General features: G+C 34.8%; 2 protein-coding genes across 2 annotated transcripts; both read left to right on the forward strand.

Annotated features, from left to right (window-relative positions):
• The first annotated feature begins 535 nt into the window (after positions 1 to 535).
• On the forward strand, positions 536 to 8,245 carry LOC133680327 (magnesium-chelatase subunit ChlD, chloroplastic). Its single transcript, XM_062103194.1, has 15 exons — positions 536 to 988; positions 1,482 to 1,660; positions 2,550 to 2,634; positions 2,713 to 3,029; positions 3,117 to 3,240; positions 4,108 to 4,200; positions 4,531 to 4,626; positions 4,893 to 5,036; positions 5,231 to 5,428; positions 5,713 to 5,868; positions 6,410 to 6,517; positions 6,707 to 6,841; positions 7,181 to 7,339; positions 7,757 to 7,877; positions 7,962 to 8,245. Exons 1-15 carry the CDS (start codon positions 683 to 685, stop codon positions 8,045 to 8,047), a joined length of 2,307 nt encoding a protein of 768 aa, XP_061959178.1. The 5' UTR covers positions 536 to 682; the 3' UTR covers positions 8,048 to 8,245.
• A 1,656-nt stretch (positions 8,246 to 9,901) lies between these two features.
• LOC133679645 (uncharacterized) lies at positions 9,902 to 14,227 on the forward strand. Its single transcript, XM_062102305.1, has 9 exons — positions 9,902 to 10,075; positions 10,161 to 10,227; positions 10,337 to 10,406; positions 10,555 to 10,645; positions 10,746 to 10,807; positions 11,726 to 12,042; positions 12,128 to 12,161; positions 12,264 to 12,383; positions 13,727 to 14,227. The coding sequence occupies exons 2-9, from the start codon at positions 10,180 to 10,182 to the stop codon at positions 13,915 to 13,917; spliced, it is 933 nt and encodes a 310-aa protein (XP_061958289.1). The 5' UTR covers positions 9,902 to 10,075; positions 10,161 to 10,179; the 3' UTR covers positions 13,918 to 14,227.
• Positions 14,228 to 14,516: the final 289 nt, after the last annotated feature.

Below are 14,516 nucleotides of genomic sequence, written 5' to 3' on the forward strand. Positions count from 1 at the left end.
ATCCTAATAATTACCCTAAAAAACTTGTGTGAAAATATAAAAATACCCTTAAATGCAAACTTTATTTTTTTTTATCTTTTATAAGATTTATTTTAACAATATATAAAGAAAATAAAACCAAAAAACCCTTATCCAATAGTCCAATATTTTTTTTATTATAAGAGTAAAAAATTATTTTTATTGTTTAAAAGTTTATACAAAGTAAAAAAAACTTTTGGTTAATACTTCTGAATTTTATTGACTATGAAAAAAAAGTAATTTATTAATAACTAATAAGCCGATGGAAAACATCAAAGCACCCCCAAAACCCCCACTATTTTTTCCACTCAAGAGCAAAATAATAATTTTGCTTTAGCAATTTATAATAATACATGTCATTTGCTACACTGAAACAACTATGCTATGTATATTTTGTTAAATTATATTAATATTAGTAAATAAAATATAATATTTTCAAATAAAAGAGGAAAACATGATCAAATATAATGGTAGTTTTCCCATAAATAAATGCATGTCATCCATCACCCCCACAAAAAGAAAGAGAGAGAGAGTGCAGTAGAGTATAAAACATGACCATCAAAAGCAAGGGACCAAAACCTATCTATAACAGATCATGTAACAGATAAGAAACCAAAAGGCAAAGCATAGCACTTGTGATTTTCAAGTTGAACACAACAAAACAATGCCATTCTCTCCCACATCTCCTTCTTCTTCTTCACTCTCTACCCTTCAATCTTCTACTCCTGCTCTTTTTTCTTCACTCAAACCACACTCCCATCTTTTTCCTACCTCTTCCTTTTCTTATGCTTTCAACCCCAAGAAAAGACTCTCCCACACTCGTCGTTTTCGCGTTGCTGCTGCAAATGTAACTCTCCAGTCTGGCAATGGTGCTGTTGCTGTTGATGCTACTCCTAATACTGCCACTGAGAAGCTGGACTCATCTTACTATGGAAGACAGTACTTCCCTTTAGCTGCTGTTGTTGGCCAGGTCTATACTATACATCTCTCTCTCTCTCTCTCTCTCTCTCTCTCTCTTCAATTTTGGTAATAAAAAAGATATATTCTTTTTTAGTACCAAATTTGCCTTTGCTAATAGAAGGTCAATTGGTTTTTAATTATTTTGTTTGCTTGCTGTTTTTTGGTGGATATACTGAAATGGGTTGGTTCTTATAGGGTTATATTCGATATATTGTTATGGATAAAAATGAATGAATTAATGCTGAAAGATTATTGAAGGAACTTTGTCATTAAGTTGAGAGACTTTGGCTTTTTGAAATTTCGATACTAAATTATTTAAGCGAGTGATTGTTCTCCATAGCTGCAGCAGAATGCCATTGGATGTGTCACCGCATATGATTATGACAACTAAGTGTGCAGTGCGGTATTGGTTGTGTTTAATTTGGAAATACATTTGATAATTGTAATGTTTGGCTTATAAATCTTTCATTAAAATGTACCTAATGATGTCAATTGTATCATAGGATGCTATCAAAACTGCTCTTTTGCTTGGGGCTATTGACCGTGAGATTGGTGGGATTGCTATATCTGGAAAGCGAGGAACAGCCAAGACAGTTATGGCACGTGGGCTTCATGAAGTTTTGCCACCCATTGATGTAGTCATGGGTTCAATAGCAAATGCAGATCCAGTATGCCCTGAAGAGTAAGCTCAATGAGTGCTTGAAAGATTTGTGTGCATGTTTGTGTGTGTTCTTCCTTTTCCACATACAAAAAAAGAAGACAGTATTTGTTCACACAGACAACTTAAATCGCCTTAAAATGGAAGATTTTTTGCTCTGAAGTCATATTGTCACTTTAAACACAAAATGATATGCTATCATTTGTTCAAAGTTTTTTATTTGTCCACCCCCCACTCAGAACAACTTTTCCTTGATTTATGTGATGTTTATTAACACAATGCTAGCAGTGTGGGAAATCTTCATAAAAAAGTGGTTATTTTATCTGTTTGTTCACGCTCAGAAAATAATCCTTAACCATAAATAGTTGTGTTTGTCTGCTCAAGATCAGCTAGAGGTATTGCCTCCTGTCCAGTTTTCTATGTTGTGGTTAATTTAAGGTTATTTATTATTAGGTTCTGGCTTTAATTCTTGGTCTGGTGACTTACTTGATAGGAGCAAAGCTCAAGGCTGGGCCTAGATCATAGCCTCATGTATCATTTTTCCCTTTTAGAACTAGTGATGCAAAACTCCATAATTTTTGTTTTTAAACGATAAAGCTGGAGATGCCATGTGATTAAGAAGTCCATGTTGGCATTTAAAATTTTAGCATTGCCCTTCAATAAGTCTAAGCATATGGATTTGGAAGCTGAAGCCTTATTTACTTCCATTCCATGCAGAACAAATATCACGTAATAGAAAAAAAAAGGATTATATAAATTGACAGATCTAATTTCTGTCAGCAATCATATGGAGCTGCCAAATTTATATTGTCATGAATCATAATGTTAACCCCCTAGTTCAAGGGATTTTTTTTGTTTTGACCTGTTAATTTTTTCTCTCTCAAAATGACCCATCTGGCCATCCTTTCTGAAGGTGGGAGGATGGTTTGGCTGAACGAGTGGAATATGATTCCGATGGTAATATCAAGACCCAAGTTGTGAGATCTCCTTTCGTTCAGGTCCGTGTCTTGAAAAAAGCCTTAGTAGTTTAGATGGTTTTCATTACCTAGCAACAACTCTGGTCTCTTCATGCACAGATTCCTCTGGGAGTTACCGAGGATAGGCTCATTGGATCTGTTGATGTTGAGGAGTCCGTGAAAACAGGAACAACTGTCTTCCAACCTGGTCTTCTTGCTGAAGCTCATAGAGGTGTTTTATATGTTGACGAAATTAATCTCTTGGATGAGGGTATAAGTAATTTGCTTCTTAATGTGTTGACCGAAGGAGTTAATATCGTGGAAAGAGAGGGAATCAGCTTTAGGCATCCTTGCAAGCCACTTTTGATTGCTACTTATAACCCAGAAGAAGGTGTTGTTCGTGAACACTTATTAGATCGCATTGCTATTAATTTGAGGTATGTGCCTTCATTTAAGCAATGGAGTAATTTCCTCGTCCTTAATTTTCTTCTCACCATTTCAATAATGACACAATTCTTCTGCAGCGCAGATCTTCCAATGAATTTTGAAGATCGTGTTGCAGCTGTTGGAATTGCAACACAATTTCAGGAACATATTAATGAAGTATTTAAAATGGTTGAGGAAGAGACCGAATATGCGAAGACCCAGGTACTGTCCAGCAATGACTTGTCCTGTGAGTTGGCCCTCCAATAGAAAATTTTGAGTTTAGCAAAACAAAAACCTAGGGAATGGATGGGTGTAACCCAATGGCAATTCCCCTCTGTCAGTTGAGAGGAGGTGCCAGGTTGTTGTCTATGATTTAATGCACTCCAGTTCAAGTGGAGGTTATTATTTCCCATATTCCTATAACAACTGATATCGCTTGGCTAAACCAAAGACAGGAAAACCTACCTGGAATGACTTCCTTGTATACTTAAGGGCAGAAGATTATTCTTTGAAGGAACAAATAGATACTTCTGTTTAAAGACATGCTTATATGATTATCTGAAGTAATTTTTTTATATACTAGAAAAAGGAGAGATCATTTTTTTGAATCTACCATTGTGTTTGGGATGGTTAACATGCTCCATTTAGTACTAGCCCCCAAATCACAATCAGTTATGACTTTGTATATAACTTTTCTTCCATGATACTGTATTTTGTGGTGCTACTGCTAAATGGTTCTTTGTAGTTATTGTTAATAGTTAATACAATAATATACATAATTAGCAAGCCTGACTTTCTAGAAGGCCTCTCTGTCAAGGTTTCTAGGAGATGAGTTAATTTCTTAAACATATTAGATGTGCTCACGTAATTTATTTCCTATGGTAATTGAATTACCTAGAACACCATACAGAATGATGACAGCATATCCAAATTTTGCAGGTCATACATTTTGCTTCATTAAAATGCAAATGCCCATTGTTATTCTGACGAATATGATACTTGGTCCTTGTTGCATTTTGTGATGCTGCAGTATGTTTTTTTGTCCACATAGATAAATTACACAATGTTTCTAAATTATTTTTCCTGCAGATCATTTTGGCAAGGGAGTATTTGAAGGATGTTACTATTGGCAGGGAGCAATTGAAGTACCTTGTTTTGGAAGCCATTCGAGGTGGTTGCCAGGTACTGGGATTAAGGCTCTTGCTCAATATTTAGAGTCTTCTTTTGATTTTATTTTCCTTCCTCCCTTTCGCCCACCTCCTAAACCCTCTGTTGGAAAGGAAAATCAAGGAAGTCCGCAGATCATCCCCCTTGACATCCTTTATACTTGGACTACTTAACAAAAACCTTTATGTTGGTGTGTTGTGCCATTATGGAATCATGAGGATGTTTTGTGATGTTCATGAATTCTCAATTGGCTGCAGATTTTTTTCTTCTCTTTTCTTTCTGAAGTTGTTCTTCTTACTTTTGAGCTGCTATTAAGATTTTCTAAATGTATATTATGAATGGCAGGGACACAGAGCTGAGCTCTATGCTGCCCGTGTTGCAAAATGCCTGACTGCTCTAGAAGGACGTGAAAAAGTGACAGTGGATGACCTTAAAAAAGCTGTAAAGTATTTTTCCTGAAACTTAGTGCTCATAAGTAATGAGAGAAAAATGAAAAGAATTGTGCTCATTGCTTGCGATGAAGATTCACTGATATAACCACTTCTATACGAAGTTTTTGAGACAGATTTTAACCCTTTTATATGAATATTATAAAATTTTTAGCTCTTGTTATCACCATCCCTTTGTATCTACTTACTGAAATGATCTCTTTATAAGATTTGCATAAAGTTTACTATCTTCCTATTCTGATATACCATCTTATGCAGGTAGAACTGGTTATTCTTCCTCGTTCAATAATAAATGAGAAACCACCTGAGCAGCAAGACCAACAGCCTCCACCTCCACCACCTCCTCAAAATCAAGATTCTGGGGATGAGCAGAATGAGCAGAACGAGGAGGAAGATCAAAAGGTTCTTTAACATTGATGAACTATTTATTTGATGCAGAAAATTATTCTGGTCTTTCCAATATTATATTTTAAAAATGAAAAAGGAAAGACAAGAAAACAGATTGTTGTTTGGTGTCGTCTGACTTATCATTCATCTCTTCTTTATTTACCTGGAACATACTTGTTTGAAATGTGAGTGTTCTTTTCTGTAACTAGGATGACGATAAAGAGAATGAACAACAGCAGGAACAAATACCTGAAGAATTCATCTTTGATGCGGAAGGAGGGTTAGTTGATGAGAAACTTCTCTTCTTTGCACAACAAGCACAGAGACGCCGAGGGAAGGCTGGGAGAGCAAAGAATGTGATATTTTCGGAGGACAGAGGACGGTATATTAAACCCATGCTCCCAAAGGTTTGTCCCCTGAATCTCTTCTACCTCCCCTGTCCTCCTTTTCTTTTTAAACGACAATTAAATTCCACTTCGGGCCAGTGTTTTTTTTTTCTCTGTAGAATTTTACATGACTAGACATAACAGTACAAGGAATTCTGATCACTTTGTATCCAATACATCGATTTTATCTTTGGTTCTTCTTTAGATTATGAATTAACAGTCCTTTTCTAAAATCATAATAATCTGTTTGTCCTTGTCCTACTGAATGGTTTGCTTCATCCATTTTCCTGAATTCCTCATTCAAGGGTCCTGTAAAGAGATTAGCGGTGGATGCAACCCTCAGGGCAGCTGCTCCATATCAAAAATTGCGTAAAGAGAAGGACACTCAAAAGAGTAGGAAGGTTTATGTTGAGAAAACTGACATGAGGGCAAAGAGAATGGCAAGAAAAGCCGGAGCACTGGTAACAATGGATTCTTGTATTATTTGCATTTATCCTCGACTTCCTTTAGAGAAAAAATGATTCTGCTTCAAAACAAAATTCTGTTGCAGTTCAATATATTTATCTTTGATTGTGTTTCAAGGTTATGATTAGTGTGGTATACCATTCTGTGGAAGTTCTAGATTCAATTTTTAAATTTTAGTTGCCATCATTTTGCCGTAAAGAGATGAAAGTAAACTTCAAAACATAATGACTTTTCTTAGTAGTATAATGGAATTTGAATCTTAGAGACTTCAACCACACTATCAGATTTTTTGTCTGGTAATAATAATATATAGATTTCAACCACTGTGAGCTTAATAGGATTGGTATGTTGGGCTAATTTCTGTTCCATTGCTGTGAAAGGGTGCATTTGGTTTAAGTTCTGTTCCATTATTGAGGGAGGGAATTTTGGTGCTGTTTTGATTTCCCTGACATTGAGAGAGAAAGAGGGTAAAAGAGCTCCCTTGAAGTGTTGAAACTTCTAATATGTCTGGATTCTCATAGACATACTTAATGACAGGTAATATTTGTGGTTGATGCTAGTGGGAGCATGGCATTGAATCGAATGCAAAATGCAAAAGGTGCAGCACTAAAGTTGCTTGCTGAGAGTTACACAAGCAGGGATCAGGTATATATAATTAGCACATCTGTCATGTACTTCAATTGTTGTGAAACCTTATACTTCAAATTTCTACTGATTCTTCTATCTTAAAAGAAGTTAGCTCCGGATGGCATCTAGCACTTTTAACTATCGAATACTATTAACACTGTAAACAACTGATTCTTTCTAACTCCTTTTCTGGTCAATGTGAATTAGGTTGCTATCATTCCTTTCCGTGGAGATGCTGCTGAAGTTCTTTTGCCTCCTTCCAGATCAATTTCAATGGCAAGAAAGCGCCTTGAAAGGCTTCCATGTGGTGGTGGTTCTCCCTTAGCTCATGGCCTAACAACTGTAAGCAGATCTAGTTTATCCCCCCAGTTCACATCTCAACAAATGAATTCCCATAAAATGGAAATTTTTATGTTACTGAATATTTCAATTTGTGCTCGTGTTTTCTTTGTGTGTTTTATATTGTGAATGACATCCCATGTATATACTTGCTGAAAACTGATGCCATTATCTTTACTTTTTTAACTTCTGAGCTGCTATTCCTTTCTGATTTATTCATGAAATTGTTAAATTCAACACGCAGCACTTGTTTTTGTTGCAATCAGCTTTCTGGAATTGCATACACACATCCCTAATTTTGTTTTCATGATTCTAACTTTTATGAGTTTGATTTTTTTGTAGGCTGTCAGGGTTGGGTTAAATGCAGAGAAGAGTGGTGATGTTGGACGCATAATGATTGTTGCAATAACTGACGGCAGAGCCAATATATCACTAAAAAGGTCTACTGATCCCGAAGCTGCTGGTCCTGATGCTCCAAGACCTTCGACACAAGAATTGAAGGTAAATTTTGAGCTCTGAATAGACATGTAGCATATCGCCAACTGCAACACAAAAACTTCACTTCTAAATGGCACTAGACGGACAGACCCCACACAGGAGATTGCCTAATTTGCTCACTCTGAAATGATCAAGACCTATCAGATTTTAGACCTTTTTTTATCTGATTTTAGACTATACAAAACTTATTCGAGTATACGCAACCATCCAAATAAGCTTGTTATAAAGAGATGCATAATTTTCTTGTCACCACTTTTGCTAAAACATACCTTATGTTGGACTTAAATTCTAGATCCCAAATCTTGATTTGCAATTTATCTGTGTGAAGAGGTGCATAGAGAAGCAAATCTGCAATCCTAAAATTTTGCTACAGTTTTTCTTTTCTATGATTGTAATGCATTTTCTGTTTGTCTGATGAAGGATGAGATTCTTGAAGTGGCTGGGAAAATATACAAGGCAGGGATGTCACTCCTCGTCATTGACACAGAAAACAAGTTCGTTTCAACTGGTTTTGCTAAAGAAATCGCAAGAGTTGCTCAAGGTTTGTCTACTTGAAAACTCTTTAATTCTTCATTTTCAAGAGGGCCATAACAAATTAATTGTGCTAACAAATCTTTCTCTACAGGAAAATACTATTACTTGCCGAATGCATCAGACGCAGTTATTTCAGCCACAACGAAAGAAGCTTTATCAGCCTTGAAGAGTTCATGATTTTAACATTCTTGATCACCCAAATCTCGAGGATTGTATCATGTATCCCACCTGATCGAGCATGAAACTGACAAGCATGGTTAACCATGTAGAGAGTTAACTTTTAGGTCTTTTTTTTCTGTTAAATTCTGCATGTATTCTCAGTTGTGGAATAAATTCATTTTTATCTTTTAGAAATTAGAACACCTCCTTTTGATAGAGTTTGCTATACCTGCATCATGCATGACCATATATTAATAAGGAAATCACGAGTTTTTTTTATAGCTACATCAAGCGGTGCCGGACATGTTGGTTCTGGAGCAGCGTTCTTTCTTTCCAAGGACAAAATTTGTGAAGATCAGCGAAAGAAATATGAGGCACACAAATTAGTCTTCAACACCTAAAGAAGTTGACATGGAAAATCACATTGTTCCAAGACCTGACAAATTTTACCTTTTTCTTGAGAAGTCGTGTGTCAATCACTGCAGGTTTTGGCTATTGGAGACTATAGTCTATTGGAATTGGGAACCTGTGATGAAAAATTATGAGATTTCATAATCTTGAAAATCTTTTAATTTATCAAAAAGAAAGAGAGAGGTGATGAGCTACTATATAATTTTTATTTAAATTTCCTTGAGTTTCATCTTCCCTGCAGGCTGTCAATCCGGCCGTGTGGAAAGACTTGAATTGCATTTATAAAAGTGTGATTAACACTAAATGGTGAATTACTAGATCATACTTGTATTAGTGACTTTCCACAATAATAATATTTTTAATAAAACTAACATATATTAAAATTCCTTGACATTTTGGCAATGAACGTTAGAATGCTAAGGTGTTTTTCACTTTAGTCCTCAAAATATTTTTAGAATTTTTTTTATTTTAAACTTGGTTTTTTTTTAATTTCATCCTCTAATATTGAACTTACTAATATTGAACTTTATAATTTATTTTGATTTGCTTTCTATAGAGATAGAGTTGTCCATGTCTCATGATCAGGTAACGAGTTTTGCGGGTTAATCATGCTGACTCATGTTATTTTTTTGTCATTTTTTTAATTAATTTTTTCTCAATTTTATCCTTCAACATTAGGTTGATTGAGAAGAGTTTTATAATTGTTTTTTATTTGCTTTTTATGATCATGGTCATGAGTTTGGTTTGTTGACTCAAGTAGTTTTTTGTATCTTTTTTAAATTTTATCTTTCAACACTAAGTTAATTAAGAATTGAGTTTCATAATTTATTTTTATTTGCCTTCTATGGAGTCATTTCAGTCTCATAAATCATATTTGTTAGGTTAACCCAGGTTGATTTAGTTCATTTTTTTAGTTGAATTTTGTTTTTTAATTTTACCATTCAACATTAAGTTGATTGAAAATTGAGTTTAATATTTATTTATTTATTTGCTTTCTATAGGGTTATTAAGATTTCATAATTTAGATGATGAATTTAATAAGTCAACCCAAATTGACCCAAATCAATCTAATATATTTTCATTTAAATATTTTAAAAAGATATTTTGGTTTTCTTTAGTCAAATTATATTTTTATCGGTTGTATGAATTGTATTTGAACTTACTAAGTCAATTAGATCACATCAGATCAATTCCTATATATTTTTTTTTTTGCTAATAAACACATTAATAATACCTTAATATTTTTTTTACATCCATAAAAAAAATTGATTTTACCTTTATTACAGGCAATAATATAGTATATTACTCATTTGTTTCATAACCATGTTCATGAAAAAAAAAAAACTCATATTGAATTTGAAGTGCTTGGACAGGAAAGACCCATAATTTTAATAATGTTTCTTTCTTTAGGCTGCAAGGCCAAAACCAACTATAGTTAAACAACAACAACAATAATAAAAAATATATATATCAATTACTCCGACAAAACAAATCTCAGGGAGTGCGAGTGACGGAGTTTCCTCTCCTCTCCTGTCCTTTAAATTTTCAATCTTCAATCTTCCCGCCTCACCTCAGTTCCCGAAACGCCCAATCACACAATAATCCTTTTGATTTCCGAGAGAGCAATTGATTAAGGTAAAACTACTTACTTTGCTTTCTTATTTTTATGATTTATTGACTAGTTGTTTATGGTAATAAAATTTGCTAATTTTTGTTTCAGGGTTTGGATTTTTTTTTTGATGGAGGATTTGTATAAAAAACTCTACGCTAAGTACGATAAGCTTAAGGTGTGCTGCTTTTCTTTTCTTTTGCAAGACAAGACGAGAGATCTTCTAATTATGAACACCCATTTGGTTTAATTATGTAATTCATCGATGATTCCATGTTTGTTTGCAGAAGAAACAATTGTCAGAGTTTGATGAGCTCAACAAAGATCAAGAAGTCAAGTTCTTGAATTATGCCTCTGGTATGCTTTTCTTTTCAATTTAAGGTTTAATTAGTGAAGAAGAAGCCCAATGTAACCGCAAAAATCTTTTATTTTTTTGTTTCTCTTGGTTCTCTAGTGCTATTCTTTGTAAATTAATGCCAAAAAAAAATAAAAATGGTCCCTGCAGTTGCTGAAGAGATGATACAATACTTGAAAGATGAAAATGACAGGTTGCGCAAACAAGCCAGTGATTTGAGAAGTGAAGCTGCTTCAATCAGGCAACCAACATTCCCCCTTGTCCTTTCCTAAGTTTTGTGGTGGTTCTACATGTTTTTCCTTCACTATAATTTTCACTCATTCATTTTATTTTTCTTGCAGGTCCACCATGGATGAACAATGTGCCGAGTACCAGAAGCTGTTAATGGAAGAGAACCAGAAAAGTAAGGAACACAATATTGCTTGACGAATGCCAAATTTCCTTCCTTCTTCTTCTTCTTCTTGGTTTTTTTTTTTTGAGTGTTTTTAATCAATTTACAAGGCAATCGTCTAGGAAGGCTTCTACTTAATGGAGAACTCGTATGTGATATATGTTATAAATATTAATTTCATATGGTTACACCATAAAAAAATATCCACTTTCTTTTTTCTTTTCTTTTCTTTTCTTTTCTTTCCACTTATAACACCCGTTCAATATTTGTAAGCAACAAATAACAATTTTGAAATTTGACACAATGCAGTGCAACTCCGTAATGTGTTGATGGGTTATCGTCACTTTATAGTGCCAACTTGAAAATCCTATTGCATTACTATCATCTGTAGTAAGATAATATCTGATATGAAATTACTATGAGAGTGATAATAATCTTTACATATGAAGCTTGGAATGGAAACGGATGGTTTGGATCCATGGCCGATGGGATTGCATATGAAGCTTGTTAATTTTTCAATAGCAGCCAATTTTAATGGCATCTCTATATTTTCTAGCTGTCAGTAGTTACATTATCAGGTGGCATACATATTGAAACTGCAGAAGTATCCTTGACCCAAGCCATAGCAAGTGCCTACTATCTAATGAAAATAAAGTTCGTGTAACACATAATTTGACATTTTAAGAAATGAAAGCGGAAGCTCAACCTCAAGTGCTGATGATAAAAATGGCTGATCAAACCATCTACCTAACTCAATATTATACCCCTTGCTCCATTGCATGTGAAGAAAAGACTTGTAGCTAAATATGTTACTGGAAGTATCTTTACTGACCTTTTTGATTTAGAAGCAAAGCTCTAGTTGCTCTGACCAAAACTTGTGGCTAAATAATTTTACATCTATTTCATTACTGAGAGGTTTATTTATGGCAGATAAAATTCTTAATGAAGAAGTTGAGAAGCTTCAAAACCAGCTTCAATATGGACTTCCTTGCAATTCTAAGGATGGAAACAATGATAATGTCCAGTTGAATATGCTTGAAACCGCACAAGTTACACCAGAAGAGAGATCCATTGCCTCAACTAGAAGAATGGTGAGAAAACGTAACCGAGAAGCTAGGGAGAAAATGGAAGAAGAAATTACCCATGGTGGCAATGATATAGTTGGATACAATGATATGGAAGAAAAATCTGCCAAGCGCTCATCCAAGGGAACTGTTTCCTGTGGGGATCTTCCAAATGATCAGCAGGTATTGTCCGTAACCTACATTTGTAGAGTGAAAGCTGTTACTCTCCTTTTTCCCCCCCTCTAACTGTTCTGGTGTGGCTGTCCAGCTAGAATCCTGTGAAAGAATTTTATACAGATCAGGTTTGTTTCAAATGCTAAATTTTCTCCCATTTTCTTTTTCAATTTTTCATGTTGTATCCATCTATTTATTGTTTTCTTTTTTTCCTGATGGTGGCATCGTAGCTGAAAGTGGCCGTGCTAACTTCCAGTTTCAAGCTCTTCTAGAATACCTAGTAGGCATGAAATTGTCTGCTGTTAATCAAAATGATGAAGTTTGCATTTCAGCTCTGCATCAATCAAGTGGTAATTTCAGTAATATATATGCAAATATTTTCAATCCTTGTTTAATTTTGATTTTTCTGTTAATAGTGTGGACTTGGTTTTATTTCAATACTGATTCAAGCATAGGTGAATCTACGCAATTTTTTATTAAACATGTAGATATGCAAATAGGCTGTAAAGAAATCTGTTTATAGTTTAGCAATCAGTGATTGAAAATCCAGCTAAGTCTGATGATGAGTTATTTAGTCCTGTCATAGTATATGCTTGAAATTGCAAGTCCTGTTTTAGTTTCTGATCTTCTCTGAAGAGTTATCATTCACCAATTTGAGTTTCCTTCCAGTATTTTATATGATCTGTCCATTGGATATTTACCTGTGCTAAACTAAGTACATGTTGTAGTTAGATTCTAAGCATTACCTAATGGATATTTGAGTTATTTTCAGTTTTAATTGGATAAACGATTGCTCTGTTGGGTTGCATTAAATCAGCACAGACAATTTTATGAAAGTTTTTATGCTTTTTGACACATGCGGGACTCACATTGAGTTTCCAAACACTTTGGTACTTATGCCCAATTTGGAAGCATGATGGATACGCACAATACTTTTTTTTTCTTGGAAAAAAAATTGTAGAGTATGCTCTAGAAAGCAATGTGCTTTGTTTTGTAAGAAAAAAACATGGCTGGTTTTGTGAAAGTGGAGGAGCCTGGCCAAGTAGGTAGACGCCAATGGCCACAATGATATGGGGATTGTGGAGTGAATTAATTACTGGCGTCTCTCTTTTCCTCGTTCTAACATGATAGATCAGTAGGTATCCAATTCGAGAGATGTAAACTACACGGTTTCAGCTTGAAAGTAGTCCAAATTTTGGAGACCAAAGCAGGGAGTGGTAATTGGTTGATTTTCTTGGGTGTCTTTGGGAGATAATCTGCTGCCTGGATAGAGATGGCAGAGAGAAGTGAGAGCTTCAGATAAAACAAATGTTTCTTTAGATAGTCACTTGAGCTCGAGTAGCTAGTCTCCATGGGATGCACTGATTTTTCGTACTTTATGCTTTCACAGTGCATGTGTCCCTGTTTTGGGTAACCCGGGAGATGGTGCCCACTGTGAACGTCATGAATTTGTGTTACTGCTTTATATTTTGTTTGCATTAGTTCCCAATTAAATTTTTGAATAGATCTGATGACTTCGGCCTGAAGAAATGTGTACCATGTTCAACCTAATCTGGCATCTCGCTGTGTATCTTCTCGTTGTTCACTCAACATCTGACTAGCAACTTGTGTTTCTGTTCTCATTTCATTTTCTAAACATTTCTAGCATCTGTTATTCTGATGGCTGCAGCTTTGATTTTTGTTTATCTAACAGGTTTTGCATTTACTCTAACATGGATGAAGAACGAAGCTGTAGAGGAACCAGAGCTGTTATATCGTGTGTTAACATTAGGTACATTTGAGAGGGTAGCGCCAGAGTGGATGCGATCGGTCCTGATGTTCAGCATGAGAATGTGGCCAATCTTCTTTGAAAGATTAGCCTGTGTGATCAAGCTCCATCGCTGATTGTGCCCTCGTATTCTTTTCTTGTGGTGCAATTTGCTGCTGTATATGACTTGGGAAACTGATGACAAGGTAAAATGTCACCAATGACATAATTCTAAAGAAAAAAGGAAAAGAAAAGAAGTTTTGTACTTAAAAAATGTCAATTGTCTATTAGAATTGTGGAATTAGACTAGGCAGGCAGCTTGAGACCTTTCATTCCAAATCATCAAGGCGATGTTGTATTGGCAGGGCAAACATTTCTCTCTCTTTGTGATGGATACTTGTCATTGTTTTATGATGGTTTTGAATTGATTTAAGATTTGAAACTAAAGTATTGCTATGCTAGGCTCTATCTTTCTCATAGAGATTTGTGAACTTAGTTTTGGTGCAAAATCTAGGCCAAGAATATGATATTACTGTAAAACCAAGAAAAAGAATTGTGGTGGCACATTATACTCGAAACATTGTTTGCACACTTATATGATCATAGATGATAGAGAGTAACTTAACTCGTTCTTTGATCGGGAGAGTGGGTTCATCTAAGCTCAAGTTATTATATTTTATTTTATTAAATTTTTATTAGTTAGTTGGGTTTAAACTGGAATTTAATTTTAATTAGG

The sequence above is a fragment of the Populus nigra genome, chromosome 19 (assembly GCF_951802175.1).
Source record: "Populus nigra chromosome 19, ddPopNigr1.1, whole genome shotgun sequence".
NCBI classification, from domain to species: domain Eukaryota; kingdom Viridiplantae; phylum Streptophyta; class Magnoliopsida; order Malpighiales; family Salicaceae; genus Populus; species Populus nigra.

Coding starts and splice junctions, on each gene's coding strand:
- LOC133679645 (XM_062102305.1), top strand. CDS start 10,180: ATGGAGGATTTGTATAAAAAACTCTACGCTAAGTACGATAAGCTTAAG. Junction 10,228..10,336: donor CTAAGTACGATAAGCTTAAG/GTGTGCTGCTTT, acceptor GTTTGTTTGCAG/AAGAAACAATTGTCAGAGTT. Junction 12,162..12,263: donor AAGAATTTTATACAGATCAG/GTTTGTTTCAAA, acceptor GTGGCATCGTAG/CTGAAAGTGGCCGTGCTAAC.
- LOC133680327 (XM_062103194.1), top strand. CDS start 683: ATGCCATTCTCTCCCACATCTCCTTCTTCTTCTTCACTCTCTACCCTT. Junction 2,635..2,712: donor TGAGATCTCCTTTCGTTCAG/GTCCGTGTCTTG, acceptor CTTCATGCACAG/ATTCCTCTGGGAGTTACCGA. Junction 5,429..5,712: donor TTAAACCCATGCTCCCAAAG/GTTTGTCCCCTG, acceptor TCCTCATTCAAG/GGTCCTGTAAAGAGATTAGC.